The 15,706-nt window shown below is 32.9% G+C and overlaps 1 protein-coding gene across 1 annotated transcript in view; it reads left to right on the plus strand.

Moving 5' to 3' along the window:
• Positions 1-15,706, plus strand: part of NIPBL (NIPBL cohesin loading factor) — a 190,776-nt gene that overhangs the window by 158,750 nt on the left and 16,320 nt on the right. The window contains exons 33-42 of the mRNA XM_065875684.1: positions 1,454-1,562; positions 3,062-3,198; positions 7,575-7,715; positions 7,838-7,931; positions 8,372-8,526; positions 8,988-9,078; positions 11,039-11,212; positions 11,597-11,787; positions 13,744-13,851; positions 14,336-14,536. Of these exons, the coding sequence (XP_065731756.1) occupies positions 1,454-1,562; positions 3,062-3,198; positions 7,575-7,715; positions 7,838-7,931; positions 8,372-8,526; positions 8,988-9,078; positions 11,039-11,212; positions 11,597-11,787; positions 13,744-13,851; positions 14,336-14,536 (1,401 nt within the window). The remainder of the gene's footprint in view (positions 1-1,453; positions 1,563-3,061; positions 3,199-7,574; positions 7,716-7,837; positions 7,932-8,371; positions 8,527-8,987; positions 9,079-11,038; positions 11,213-11,596; positions 11,788-13,743; positions 13,852-14,335; positions 14,537-15,706) is intronic.

Here is a 15,706-nt window from a genome sequence, read left to right on the forward strand (position 1 = left end):
AAAACTATAAACAGTATTTAGCTTAGACAATTTTTTTAAGCAAAGAAATGGTAAAATTCCTGATAAGTGGTACCTTGAAAGTTAAAGAGGAAGATGGGATAAAGGAAGGAGCACATTGGGAAATATAAGTTATTGGAAATATTCTTGAGTTAGGTTCATAGTGCATCAGTATATTTATAAGTAAATAAATTAAAAGGGCACATAACCAGTATTGGCAATGCCATGAACTAAAATTTATGACTAATACTTTTATGTAAACTTGATGTCTTGGAGAGCAGAAAGAAAAAACAGGCAAGGAGGTTGTTTTCTACTCCTGCCTGAAAAAGACCAGACTAGCATATAATTTTAATAGCTGCTTAAGGTTGAGTTATAGAGCAGGACAAGGAGAATTTGCTGTTCAGAGTTGTAACTGGGTAAATTGAAGTTCTCTTGCTTACATTTATTTCTTTAAATTGGAGGGAGCAGGGGAAACGTGTGTGATATGTTATTCTGATTGCTATCAGTTTTAATCATCCACGCATATTGTAGTGAAAGTTTAAACTTGTGCTGTCCCATACTAGCCACACGTGTTTTTTCATTTAAATTAACTTGAATTTTTATTTACTTTTAATTCCTCGGTTATACTATCCACATTTCAAGTGTTTTGTAGCTGCATGTGGCTTGTAGCAGCAATAATGGGCAGCACAGATATAGAACATATCCATCATTGTAGAAAGTTACATTGGACAGCACTGGAACTCTTTTCAGAAATTAAACATTTCAGTTTCTTTAACAGCCCCAGAATTGTATTAGCTATTCTTTATTAACAAAACAGATATACCTTAGATGACTTTACCATTGACCTCTGATTATTATGAAAGATTGGATTGGTTTTATTTTTGGGCTATAGTTAAACTGATCTCTTTTCCTCATATCATTATTCGTAACACTTTTCTAACATTGTTTATTAATAACTTGGTAAAAGATAACACAGGGAAGAAATCCAGCCTTGTGTTTTATAATTGCGAATTATAAGGTGCAATTCAGATGTAGTTACAATTATTTTAAAAATGTACTTCACCCATAATATACTTTTTTGAGACATCAAAGAACTTGAAATACTAAGGAATGGAATTCTCTCATTCTTTAAAATCATTCAACTAACATTGAGTGGTACTCTTAAGGGAAGGTCACCGTTCTCATTTCTCTCATATTCTACCTTAGGTCCTACACATAGCAATTTAAGTAACTTCATACTAAAATTGTTTGAAAGTATCTATAAATTACTGGTTTATAAGATATTTTAAAATATTTGTTACATATTTTTGATTATTAATTTGCATTTTCAGTATTAAATTGTTAATAACCAATTGAAAAGCTTATTACTTATGGACACATTTAATGCGTTTATATTATTATTGTCTAATGAATAATTATACTGGGATTTTTTTTTTTTATATATATACATATATAGTTGTTGAAGTCCGAAGAGGATTCCTCATATAAACCTGTGAAGAAAGCTTGTACTCAACTTGTTGATAACCTAGTTGAGCACATTCTTAAATATGAGGAATCTCTAGCTGGTAAGACATTTTATATATTGGTCGTTAAGTTGATTTTATAAGATATTTTAAAATACTTTGGGCACATTTCTCATTTTTGCCTCTAGCTCTGCTTAGCCTAATAATTAACTACTTCACTTTTAAATGAAATCTGTTTTTTGTTTGGTGTTGAATCCTAGGTTATATTGTTATGGTTGAGTAATATTATCTAGAGCAGTACAATAAAAGCATAGGACTCGTCTCTTCCACATACCTTTCAATAGCACATAATTTTAGATGTCATAATGGACAGGAATTAAAGTAAGTCCAGGGGCTAATATGTATTTAGCTAAATGCACTCATCCAAAAACTGTTCAATATCTTTTAAATTATATAAAATTTTCTATCAAAATGAAATTGTTTTAATTATTATAAAAATGTTTTTAAAAGATTTGTAGTATATACCTAATATCATTTATAATTATTATATAACATGTGCTTAATCTTGACCTAGAAAGCTCTTAATATTTTTTAATTGAGAACGTCCTTAAATATTTAATATTTTATATTATCACACTGTCAGTCACAAAATTGAAGTTAATGAAAATATAAATAATTATATAAAACTTATAAAAGTCATAATGGATATCTATTGCTTAAAAGCACACAAGACTAACATTATTTCCCATCCCCTAATGTACGTTAATGAGGAACAATAGTCAGCCTCAGTCAGTTTTCAGAATTGGGGGCCAGTTGCCTCTATACAGAGGTATCATTTATGGTAAAGTTGTTGATATTCTTTATATTTTTATTGCAGTTTTTTTTCTTTAATTTTTTTTTCATTTTCCATGTTTACCTCTTTTTCTTTGTATATTTTGTTGTTTCCCCTACTTTTCCCTATCCTAGATTTTAAGGGTGATACTGTTGTCACTTAATGTTAAAAAGTTTCTAATCTCCTCTAAAAACTCCTGAGAACCAAGAAACATTTTATCTCCTAACTAGCAACATTTTCCTTTCACCTGAACAGCATTTTGTTTACTTTTCTAATATAGCACTGGTCCACCTTCTTATCATTCCTGTCTTCTAACATTCTTCTACCACAGCAGCATCTCTTTTTCTCCCCAGTACCCTTAAACACAGTATCACCTCAGCTAAATTGTCTTTGTCCTCCTTTGCTAATTTTCTTTCGCATACTCATTTCCATCCAGTTTTAGATATAATCAATACCATGTTTATTCTGAAAATTCCATCTCTAAACTCCCCAACTTTCATTCTACTTTTTAACTTCAGTCCTACCCCCCTCAGTGTAAAACTTGCCTTCCCTAGTGCAGCTTCCTTGTCCTTTATCCTTTATATATGTAATATAACAAAGAAAAAATGAAATGCAGGAAGTCTAGCATCATAAGAAATGCTAATCTGTTGTATTCAGGCATGCACTGAATCTATTCAGGGGATAGTATTGAGTAATTTAAATAATATTCTGTATAATTTCCATTGCCTTGTCATATTTTAGTGTCTTATTTCTCTGTTTGTTTTTCCAGACTCTGACAATAAAGGTGTGAATTCTGGACGATTGGTAGCTTGCATAACCACTTTGTTCTTATTCAGCAAAATAAGACCCCAGCTCATGGTTAAACATGCCATGACTATGCAACCATATCTTACCACTAAATGTAGTGTAAGTATTAGAGCTGTCCTATTTTTCTCTTATATAAACCATGTAGTAAATATTTTAAATTTAAAATTCACATTGTGTCATCCACATTTTCACTGACAGATGACAGTCATTTTCACTGACAGATCAACTGGGTTATGTACTCATGTATGTTCTAATATTTGTGGCAAGTTATCTACAAACATCTTTTTTCTGATGTATTATAAATAAAGTTCAAGTCCCATTTCTTTGTGAACTCCTCAAGCTAAATCCTCAGTAATGCTTAATAAACGTAATTATCGTTAGGACTTAAAAGGTGAATAAGACAGAGTTCCTGTCACTGAGAAATTTACTGTCTTTCGGATTCTGATTTTGCTTTTCATTTGTCATTTTTGATATATTTTATTTATTTTTATAACGTATCAGTATATTGAATATGGAAGACCTAGGATCATCAGAGATGCTAGGCTGTTATTTTAAGTTAATATTACACATACTATATTTTCCTAAAATCAAATGTGAAGATTAAATATTACTTGAGTAAGATAATCTAGCAACTTAACATGACAGCTTGGTGAGTTAAGTGGCTTATTATAACACTAAATTTTAAAATACTCTAAAAACCTATAAATATAAATAGTTTTTTACTTACTATGTTCCCAGTGTTCCTAAGGAGCTAATATGAACTGTTTACTAAATTTGTTTTGTTGCCACAGCCAGGTTTTTTTGGTGATCTAAATTAACAAATTCTAGGTGAAAATCTTCAGGATGTCCTGAGAAATTTTAAAGACAGAGGAAAGTACCAGAAGATAAATGCATTAAAAACAATATATAAAACAATATATAGGGCTTCCCTGGTGGTGCAGTGGTTAAGAATCCACCTGCCAGTGCAGGGGACATGGGTTCGAGCCCTGGTCCGGGAAGATCCCACATGCCGCGGAGCAACTAAGCCCGTGTGCCACAACTACTGACCCTGCGTGCCTAGAGCCCGTGCTTCGCAACAAGAGAAGCCACCGCAATGAGAAGCCCACACATCGCAACGAAGAGTAGCCCCTGCTAGCCACAACTAAAGAAAGCTCGTGCGCAGCAGCGAAGACCCAATGCAGTCAAAAATAAAGTAAATAAATTTATTTAAAAAAACAAAAACAATATATAGTACTTCTGAAAACAACATTTAATTCTATCTTTAGGACTTAGATCTTGGTGTTAGATCCAGAAATAAATTGATTAATATGTAATCTGTGGCTAATAATAATAGATAATATTTATTGAGCGCAGTACCAAACACTGTGAAGAATTTTACATACATTATCTCATTTACATTGTGAAGTCGGTACTGTTATTATCTCAGTTTTACAGTTAAGGAACGAAAGCTTAGAGAATATAACTAACCTGCCTAGTGTCACACAGCTAACAAGTCCCAAAACTAGAATTCAACACCATGGCTTGCCTCTAGAATCTGAACTATAATGGAACCTTTATAAATTGTCCTCTTTTCAGTCAATATTTTTTTAAAGCAAGGTTACTTTGAAAACGTTTTGTATAATTTGTTATGCATATATACATATTTTTATATATACACCAATATAGAGTTTTATATAAATAAGGCCATCTCATAAATACAATAGACACATTTTAAAATTGTTTTTGTTTTTTATATCCTACCCCCATCTTTATTCCTCCTCTTCTCAAGATAAGCAATCTGGAATATCCTTGCCACTTTATCCATGTTTCTATAATTGTAGGCACACATAGACATGTAAACAAATGGTTGACCAGATTTTTAAAAAATCAGGTCATGTTATATACATATCTGTTAGGCATTTTTACTAATCTGAAAACAACTGATATATGCTTAATTCATCCTTTTGAATGGCTACATATTATTCATCTTATGGACGTCCTGTGATTTATTTAACCATTTCCCATCTTGGCAGGTACTTATTTACATTGTTTCCTATTGATAGCCACTACAAACGATTCCTTAATAATCATTCCTATTCATATACTTCTAAATACTGGTGCTTTTTTTCTTTTGGGATAGATTCTGAAGAATTAACTTCCCAGATTGAAGGAATTTTTTTTTTTTTAGTTTTGGTTTTGGTTTTGAATAGATCTTTCCAGATTGCTGGTGGACATGTTTCATAGCCTCTTTGGAAACCAGTAAATGACAATCTGTGTCATTTTTGTACTCTTTGCCAGTCTAACAGGTGTAAAAGAGTATAGTTCATTGTTGCTTCAGTTTCCTTTCCCTGATTTCTAAGAAGGTTGAGCATCTTTTTTATGATACTAACCAATTGGACTTGATTTTCTGTGATTTGACTGTTGTTATCATTTGCCCATTTTACCTTTGAATTGTGGACCTTTTTTTGAAAACTCTTTAAATGTTTGAGATACTGAACTATCTTATGTATATTCATTTCAAATATTTCTTATGTTCTACAGCTCTTTTCCTTCATGATTTACGTCTTCATTTAAATTTTCCTTCTAGAATTTAAGATACTTCGTTTACTTGATTTTTCAAGCCAGTTATGTTTCAAAAATTTTTTACTACATATTTTTAAGTAAAATTTCGGCAGTGATTCTCAAATGAATTTATCTTACTTGACAAAAACTAATTTATCCCTACACCCACTTTAACTCATCCCCTGTTACTTAAAGGAGGTGGGAGTGGGAGATGGCAGGGAACAATAGGATATCTATGTTACTTAGAAAGAAAACATTCATCTTAGCCTATTTTTTATTTAATCCTCTGTGTATCCTGAAAGGAAGGATGAATGTAAGGTCAGAAAGTTTTTAACCAGTGAGGTAATAATAAGCTCAAAGAGTTCAAAATGAGTGTCAAAAACCTGTTGCTAAGAATAAGGAATGAGGGACTTCCCTGGTGGTCCAGTGGTAAAGAATCTGCTTTACAATGCAGGGGATGCAGGTTCAATCCCTGGTCAGGGAACTAATATCCCACGTTGCCACAGGGCAACTAAGCCCATGTGTCACAACTACTGAGCCTGTGTGCTGCAAACTATAGAGCCCACACGCCACAACTACAGAGCCCACGCACCCTGGAATCTGCACACCACAACTAGAGAAGAGAAAACCCGCACACTACAACTAGAGAGAAGCCTGTGCACCACAATGAAAGATCCCGCCTGCCTCAACGAAGACCCCGCATGTCACAACTAAGACCTGACACAGCCAAAAATAAATAAATAAAACAAATAATAAATCTTTAAAAAAGAAAAAAGAATAAGGAATGATAACTTGGCTAGATAAAAAAAAATACGTTAAAACCTTAGTCAAGAAAGAAAGAGAAAGGAAGGAAGGGAGAGAAGAGGAAAGGAAAGAAAGAACTAGTAACTTTATTTGCCTATGGGCAGGGACACCCCTGGGTGACTGGAGGACAGGAGTAGGAAAGAGACTTTTTACTGTAAATCCTTTAATATCTTTTTTTTTTAATCACTAGCTTTTACTTTATTTATTTTTAAGATGTTTTATTTGGCCGTGCCGCCCGGCATGTGGGATCTTAGTTCCCCAACTAGGGATCAAACCCGCGCCCCCTGCAGTGAAGTGCAGAGTCTTAACCACTGGACCGCTAGGGAAGTCCCCTTTGTTTCTTGGTTTTTTCGTTTCTTAATGTTCTACCTATTTTTTAAACCGCTTAGTTTTTAATCAGCTTTAAAACTTTTAAAATTAAAAAATAATTTTAATAGAATATTTTAAATTTTAAAATAAAGGAGACTTATACCTAGTTCTGGGATTCCACATTTTCATCTATCATAAGAAGAGTTAACACAGGGCTTCTCAACCTCAGCACTGTTAACATTTAGGGCCGAATTATTCTTTGTTGTCAAGAGCTATTCTGAGCATTGTAGGATTTTTGGCAGTATCCTTGGCCTCTATCCACCAGATGCCAGTAGCACCCCCGTGCCCCTGTTGTGACAACCAAAAGTGTCTCCATATATTGCCAAATATCCATTGGGGGGCAAAGTCACCCTCAGTTGAGAACTACTGAGTTAACATACCCTAGTTTGAAAAATACTAATCTTGAAAACGATACCAGTCTTGGTAAAATACTCTGTTAGTTAAACCCCATTGTTCAGAATTGACTGTTAGTGCATTTTAGGAAGAAAAAGAGTAATTGTAGCATTGTGATTAAGTGACCCAAAGATCACATGGTAAGTTAGTGACAGAGCTAGAATCCAGGTTTCTGTCACTATCTGCTGCTCTTCCCTTCATTCTTTAAAGAAGTTCTTTTCTACTAATGTTTTTGTTTTGAAAAAAAGCTTTATATAAATATACATATATATATATATAAATAATACCAAACCTCCCAACTACATAAAGCTGTATATAGTTTGTTTTCAGATTTTGTTTTTCATAAAGCACTAATTTTATCCTTGTAGACACAAAATGATTTCATGGTTATCTGCAATGTTGCAAAAATCCTAGAGCTGGTTGTACCACTGATGGAGCATCCAAGTGAAACTTTCCTTGCCACTATTGAAGAAGACCTAATGAAGCTTATCATCAAATATGGCATGACTGTAAGCATTCACTTTACCATCTCTCTGTTGATCAGTGTATAATTCACAAATGATAACTTAATCATGTGTTTTTGCCTTTGTCTTTAACTTTTGTCTAAACAGTAACATTTTCTCTCTTTTAGGTAGTGCAACATTGTGTAAGCTGTCTTGGGGCAGTTGTAAATAAAGTGACACAAAATTTTAAATTTGTGTGGGCCTGTTTCAATAGATACTATGGTAAGTTCAGTGCCTGGGCTTTAAAATCATTCTGCTAGATCCTGCAGTGTATACAGTTCCTTTTTAACACATCTGATAAGAGGTAGTGTCAAGGGAATTATAAGAGGTGTGATGATTGTCCTCTCTGGTCCACTCTCAGAAGCAATATTTTCTGGTGTCTTTTATATTCCCTTAATAACCCAGTATGATTACTTCAGAAATTTATCTCCTCATAAGTAAATGTTGGTAAGTTTTTTGCCTACCGTGTAAAATAAAATTTAAATATCATTTTTTTCTTACATTAATTCTTTTAGGCTCAATGGAATGCCCTTATATTTCTAGATGTTTAATACTTAGAACCGTTAGTAAAATTTAATTTTAATTTATTAGCAGTAATTATTTGAACATAACAATTTAAGGATAGAGGGTTTGTTATAAATAAATATTACTTATTTTATTAGGTGCCATTTCAAAATTAAAAAGTCAGCACCAAGAGGACCCAAATAACACTTCACTGCTAACAAACAAACCGGCACTTCTTAGATCCCTTTTCACTGTTGGAGCACTATGTCGGCATTTTGATTTTGATCTGGAAGATTTTAAAGGCAACAGTAAGGTAAAGATCCTAATATTAATTATTTAGTATGCTTTAAAAACAGAACTGTGTGACCCTGGGCATTGAAAATGACTATAATGACTCAGGATGAAGGCGGCATTAGGGTAGTCTGGTTTAGTTCTGAAACAGTGCTACTCAAAGCATGGTCCTCAGACTGGCTTCTGATCCATGAACTGTTTGTTACCGGTCCATAATAAGATAAGTTTACGCAAGTTATATCAGCTTTGTGTTAGTAGGCACACTGCTTATGTCAGCAGCAGTTCATTTTTTTAACATTCTCAATGAATGTCACTGTTCTAAAATTCATGGATTTATAAATGTATTGGTGAATTATTCCTTAGTAAAGTTCACATGTGGAAGTTCTCATTGTTTGCTTTTAGGTATTTTTTTCCTTTATAGTTGAAAACCGATCTAAATTAACTCTTCCTTATACACTTTAACATGGTTTTTTTCCCCCTTAGGTTAACATAAAGGATAAGGTACTTGAACTATTGATGTATTTTACAAAGCATTCAGATGAAGAAGTACAAACAAAAGCTATCATTGGTCTAGGTAAGATAAGTCTAAATTTCTGCATATTCTTTAGTTGTTTGAGAGGTTGAGCAAATTTTAAAATGTTGTGAATTTAAATTGTTGAGTTTTTTAAGTATGTTTTTGTTTAAAGTAGGATCTGGTATCTCAAATATAAGTCTGGGGATTAAAACAACTGGGTTCCATTATTGGTTCATCCAGTGACTTCCTGGGTGACTTTGAGCAAGTTGTGTAACTTCTGTTTGTCAGTTTCCTCATTAGTAAAATAGAGATGACAATACATTCTTCTACCCCTAATTCATAGGGTTTCATAAAAACATTCATTAAAATACTTTAATAAAGAAAGGTGATATAGAAGAATTTGTGCTGTTGCATATTTTTTAAATTGTTCTTTTTCTTTGCAAAGTTTTGTCATTATATGTGTCTGCCTCTTCTAAGGTGAAAACAATGGGCAGTCTACCCAAACATTTATTTATATAGAAGCACAGGATAAACAACCCCACAGGAACAATTTGGATGTATACTTTTCCTGTATTATTGTTCAGGGATCATTGATGTAATAAATACATGTCTTTGCAGAAAATTAGGTCTTTGTGGCTTATCTGGAAAGATATTGGTATACAGGAGAAATATGAGAAGGGTAGAATTAAAGTACCTGAAATGAAGGCACTGTAAAAAAAATTAGAAGAGCACTCTCTCCAGGTTTTTGTGTTGTTGTTGTTGTTTGTTCTGTTTTTTACAAATACATGTAAAGCTACTCAGTAAGGTTAACAACTTATTTAGAAATTTTATTTTGGCAGCATTAGCAAGGTTTATAATTTAATATGCATAGACAGTTGCTAATATTTCTAAGTCACGCAAACTTCATTAAATGTTTACTGATTTCTTTAAATAAATTTAAATCTTAATATCTTATTACTTCTTCATCTCTTTCAGAAAATTACATATAGCAAATATAGTAAAAATTCAGATATCACTTACTAGAGAGTTATATTGATAGAGTATTATCTTTTAAGTCACATGTATACCTTTGAATATTCAATCTGGACATACATTCTATAAAGTGGCAAAAACTAATAGTGTTACATCTAATTCAGAGAACAAAGAGTGTAAATTTTAACTTGCAGCACTATCCAGAAAATAGTGCCTTTAGACTAGTTAATAAAAGACATCTTGCCTGGGCCATAGTTATCCTGTGTCACCTTGGGCTAGTTATCTGATCACTCTATGCTTTGAATTTAGTTTGTTATTTGGCATCCATAATACTTGCTTTCATCAAGGATCTTCATTTTATCTCACATAAATAAGCATTTTGTACAAATAAACATGGACAATATTATTTTGCTGCTTATTAGCTTGTGGTTGTAGAATTCAGCATTGTGGCTTCAATTATAATGACATGAGAAACAAATAGAAGATTTTAAGCTTTATTTTAGAATTATTCCATTTCATCAAATGAATATATTTCAATATATATATTTTTAATAGCTCCAAGGTAGTACCTTCTGCTAGGAATCTAAAAAATGTTTGCAGACATTACCTCTTAAATCCTGAAAATATCCCATTGAGGTAGGTGGGTGGTAAATATTATTGTCCCCATTTTACAGATGGAGAATTGAGGCACAGAGATATTATGTGACTCACCTAAGGTCACACTACAAGTCAGTGGTGGAGCCAGGAATAGAACCCAAGACTCCTGACTCCTAATCCACTCCCCTAGCCACTAGGCCCTGCTCCCTCCTCAAGGTTTCCTCTTGTGTGAAATTCTCCTTTGAAATGCAATTTCTTGTTTTTAATTCATGGGGAAAGAAGTACCTGCTGTAATACTTCTCTAGGTAAGGCCACCAGCATATTCTTCCAGTCATTTTAAGTTTTAATTTTTGAAATAAGGAGCTGTTTATATAATTTTATCAACATTAAATGTTATATTTAATTTTAATATGAATATATCAAGAGAATTTTTGTTTTCTCTCTTCTTTAGGATTTGCCTTTATTCAACATCCAAGTCTAATGTTTGAGCAAGAGGTGAAAAATCTATACAATAATATTTTATCTGATAAAAACTCCTCAGTAAATTTAAAAATACAGGTGTTAAAAAACCTCCAGACCTACCTACAAGAAGAAGATACACGTATGCAGCAGGCAGATAGAGACTGTAAGTAAAAACATACTTTCAAAAATGCAGAGTGTAGCTGCAGTTAGCATACCCTATGACTCTTTTTTAATCCAGATATCTAATAGATAAGGAATTTTAGGTAAAGGAGTTCAGTTAAAGAAGAATCCTTCATAAACTCCCTGAAGTAGTTTATAAAATTTAATATATGTGCAGACGAAAACATTTTGATGGAGGGAGAGAGATAGTTCTCATCAGGTTCTCAAAGGAGTCTCTAACAGACCCTCCTCCCAAAAAAAAAAAAAAAAAAAAAAATTGAGAACCATTGGGCCAGCTATAACATTTTGTGCTTTTGGTTGTGGCCTAATTTAGAGTATTTAGTAAAGTTAATGTACATGTTCTTAGTATGTTTACTTCCTTTTGTAGGGAAGAAGGTTGCAAAACAGGAAGATTTGAAAGAAATGGGTGATGTTTCCTCAGGGATGAGTAGTTCCATCATGCAGCTTTACCTCAAACAGGTGCTCGAGGCGTTTTTTCACACCCAGTCAAGTGTACGCCACTTTGCCCTAAATGTCATTGCATTGACTCTAAACCAAGGTCTTATTCATCCAGTTCAGGTAAGTATGTTTTATAGCAGCGGCACTTAGCAAAAGAGCCAGATTTGTTGCCATTTGAAGACATGGTGATTAGAAAATAAGTAGTTCTTTATTCCTCTTAGTTGTTGATTTTTTTTTGTCCCAAACTCTTAAGAATCCAAGTTTTAGTCCATCTTTTAGGTTGTCTTTACTGCAAAATACCCATATTTTCATAACATCTCTATTAAACAAACTTGCAATTTATATTTGTAGAATACGTACTCCTAATTATTTCTTCTGAAATGATAGATATGTTTTAATTGACATTGACTCTTATCTCTAAGAACCAACCATATGTAATGTCAAATATGTAATGTAACTGGGGTTAAGAGTATAATCTATCTTAAACAGGGTGGATTTTAGTCCACAGAAAAATAACCTATATAATCTGAACTCAGTTCCTTCATCTTTAATTGGAAGTAATATCAAGTACCCAACACCTCAAAACACCGATGTGTAGACTAGATGATGTACTCAAGACATATTAGTACTACAAGGGATTGGCCGCTAATTCTGATGTTGTAGTATTCACCATCTGACATGTTCAGGAGAGTGCCATAGGGGCAGAAGTAAATTTGTTAGATAACCAAAGCCTGTACCCTCAAGATTCTTATTTTGGCTATGTTTTGTGGAACTTTTCTAAAATATGCTCTATGTTGTTATGCTGTGTTCTTCCCTGTGTCCTGAAACAAAACACAGTAATGCGTATTTAGCCTGTTCTTCATGATTCAGGGCAAGATTACTTAATTAAGTATACAGTACTATGTTGATACTCCTGAATTTTTTAGATACTTAGGGCTCTTTGCTGGTATTCTAAATGGTCTCAGGTGGTTGTGCTTTTATTATATCTTCTCTTTTTAAGCTTTTCTTTTAAATTTTACAATTATAAAAAAAATTGCAAGAGTGGTACAATAAACTTCTTTATACTCTTCACCTATATTTCACCATTTGTTAACATTTTGCCACATTTGCTTTCTCTCTCTCTCTTCATACGTATGCTTTTTTCCAAATCATTTGATAGTAGTACACTTTTTTCCAAATCATTTGATAGTAAGTTTCAGATATCATGATTCTTTACCTCCAAACACTTCAGCGTATATTTTTTTAAGAACAAGGACATTCTCTTACAAAATCATAATGCAGTCATCAAATTCAGGAAATTTAACATTGATACAATATTATCTAATATATAGTTCATTTTCATATTTTGTAAGTTAAGCTAATAATATTCTTTGTGGACTTCTCCTCCCCACCCCACCCCAATTCAGGATTTAATTCGTGATGACCCATTTCAGTTAGTGCTGTATCTACTTTTTTTAAGTTGTTTTTTGTTTGTTTGTTGTTGTTTTTCTCACCTCCTCACCTCTATCTAATTCAGATTCAGTTAACATAGTAGTGGTGTTTCCTGACTTTTAGAAATGTACAGTGAGTATGGCTGTTACCAAATTACTAGCTATCCAACTGTCTGACCATTGAAGCCATATTTAAAATCAACTTTGTGAGAAAGAATTTATATTTTTCTAGTTTTGAGTATGGAAGACAAATTACTTTTTCTCCTCTATTATCTTTACATAGAAAATTCAGTCAGGCTTGAAAAATTATTGAATTATACATTTGTAGTATATATCATAATCTTAAATGGATATTCTTAGTCTGGGAGCCCTTTAGTTTTAAAGAACCTTAAAATCACACTGAAATTGCTTAAATTTCACCACATTATTTTCTTGCTGATACTCCAGTGCTTTTTTGCTTTAAGGGAAAGATTTAAGGGAAGGTTAATAGTTTTTAAAAAAAAACACTAAACCATGGCATTTATAGGAAGGCCTATAAAGCTAAATTCATATGTCCCAGATATATAGCAAGTTTTAACATATATCAAGATACATATAGAGCTTTTACTACGGTGATGTCTTATGAATTCTTTATTTTTATTTCCAGTGTGTACCATATTTAATTGCTATGGGCACAGACCCAGAACCAGCTATGCGGAACAAGGCTGATCAGCAGCTTGTGGAAATAGACAAAAAATATGCTGGATTTATTCATGTATGTATTTTTAAATTGTGCAATCTAAATTTAAACATCGTTCTTTGGTAAACCATTTCTTTAGCAAATGTTGTGCTCAGATTCATATTAGAATAAAATATTTTGCTTAGTAGTTACTTTTAAACATGCAACTAAGTTTGTCCCCCAGGGTGTTTACTCTAGTTTAAAATTAACTCTTAAGATTGAGCTAGAGGTAACAGTACAGCAGGCACGCAGGATAAGAATCAGGATGCATGGGTTCTGGTCCCTACTTTGTATCTTGGCAGTGATGGCTCTTCTGAGTCTCCATTTGTTTCTTCTATAAAATGAGCAGATTGCAGTAGATGATCTGCAGTATTCCTTCCAGCACTTGCATTCTATAATTTTTATTATTTTAAAGAAAACCAAATAATGAAGTTTGCCTTGAACTATAATACTCAAAATTATATTTTTAATTTGACTCTTCTAATTTCTGTGACAAAAATAAGGCTTTTATTGATTTCAGATGAAAGCGGTGGCTGGTATGAAGATGTCTTACCAGGTACAACAGGCAATCAATACATGCCTAAAAGATCCTGTAAGAGGTTTCAGACAAGATGAGTCCTCTAGTGCTTTGTGTTCACACCTTTACTCCATGATCCGTGGAAACCGCCAACACAGACGAGCCTTTCTAATTTCTTTACTCAACCTGTTTGACGACACAGCAGTAAGTATTAAAAACTTATTATTTTAAGAAAATAAGTGTTCTATAAATTTTATGCCTAAAGTAGTCAACGTTTTAAAAATACTACCATTTTAGTAAATAAGAGGCTATCTTAAATGTGTTTATTTAGGTCTATGTTAATTGCAAGGTATACAGTCAAAATTGAAGGGGAAATTTTGCATGAGAATAAACACAATGAAGGATAAAGTATAATTGTGTTTCCATACTGAGTGTCTTATAAACTTTGATAGCAGTTCCTTTAAGCATACCTTTAAATAAGCTACGTTACTAAACTGTCACTTCCAGGGATAGATTGCATAGATAGATAGATAGATATATGGATAGATGAAGTGAAATTTCGCTTGTTTCTGTCAGACTTGAATGCTGTTAGAGTAACTATTCTAATACGGTTTTGGCTGCTGAGATCCCTGGTTGTTCAACCTGACCTCCTTTAATGAAGAGCCCACTTTTGTGTAATTACAATTTTGACCCTTTAGGGGGCTATTGCACAAGTTGTATTGGCCACGACCATAAGGCAAGAAAATAAAACATCCTGTTCTTTAAGCTTATCTCTTAATTTTTTCATTCATCTTATATCAATATTTATTCAGCATCTATTTGCATTATGGTAGCATTGTGCTAGGAGATGAAGATAAAATAGTAAATGGGACAGATGTGGTATCTTTCCACGTAGAGCTTACCAATTAGTGTATTGTGTAAAGCTTTAAAAAGAAAAAAAATATTTTTTCCTTATTTTAATCACTTGATAGCTTGACGTTGTTGCTGTTCCAACACCAGATTTTTTCAATAAAGTAAAATTAAAATTACCAGAATGTAGATGTCTTATTAGACCTCTTCTTTTTAAGTACAACATGAAATTTTTGGATATATTATCTAACAAATAAATATAACAAACTTCTATTTTAGAACTACTTGGACTATAATTTTAGTCATCATCAGGGCTGTCATCAGTATTAAGCTTTCATTGTGTGTAAGATATTTAGATAGGAGTACAAAATGCTATGATATAGTGCTCTTTTTCTCATTGGATCTTACCTCCAGTCGGAGGGATAGGACACTAAGTAAAGGAACTAACAGTTAAGATTAGCATAATCTGAGTCCCGGGTGGCTTGTATCAATACTGCCCTAGTCTTTATCTCCTTTCTGAGCTTA

Source organism: Phocoena phocoena, chromosome 3 (genome assembly GCF_963924675.1).
Source record: "Phocoena phocoena chromosome 3, mPhoPho1.1, whole genome shotgun sequence".
NCBI classification, from domain to species: Eukaryota; Metazoa; Chordata; class Mammalia; order Artiodactyla; family Phocoenidae; genus Phocoena; species Phocoena phocoena.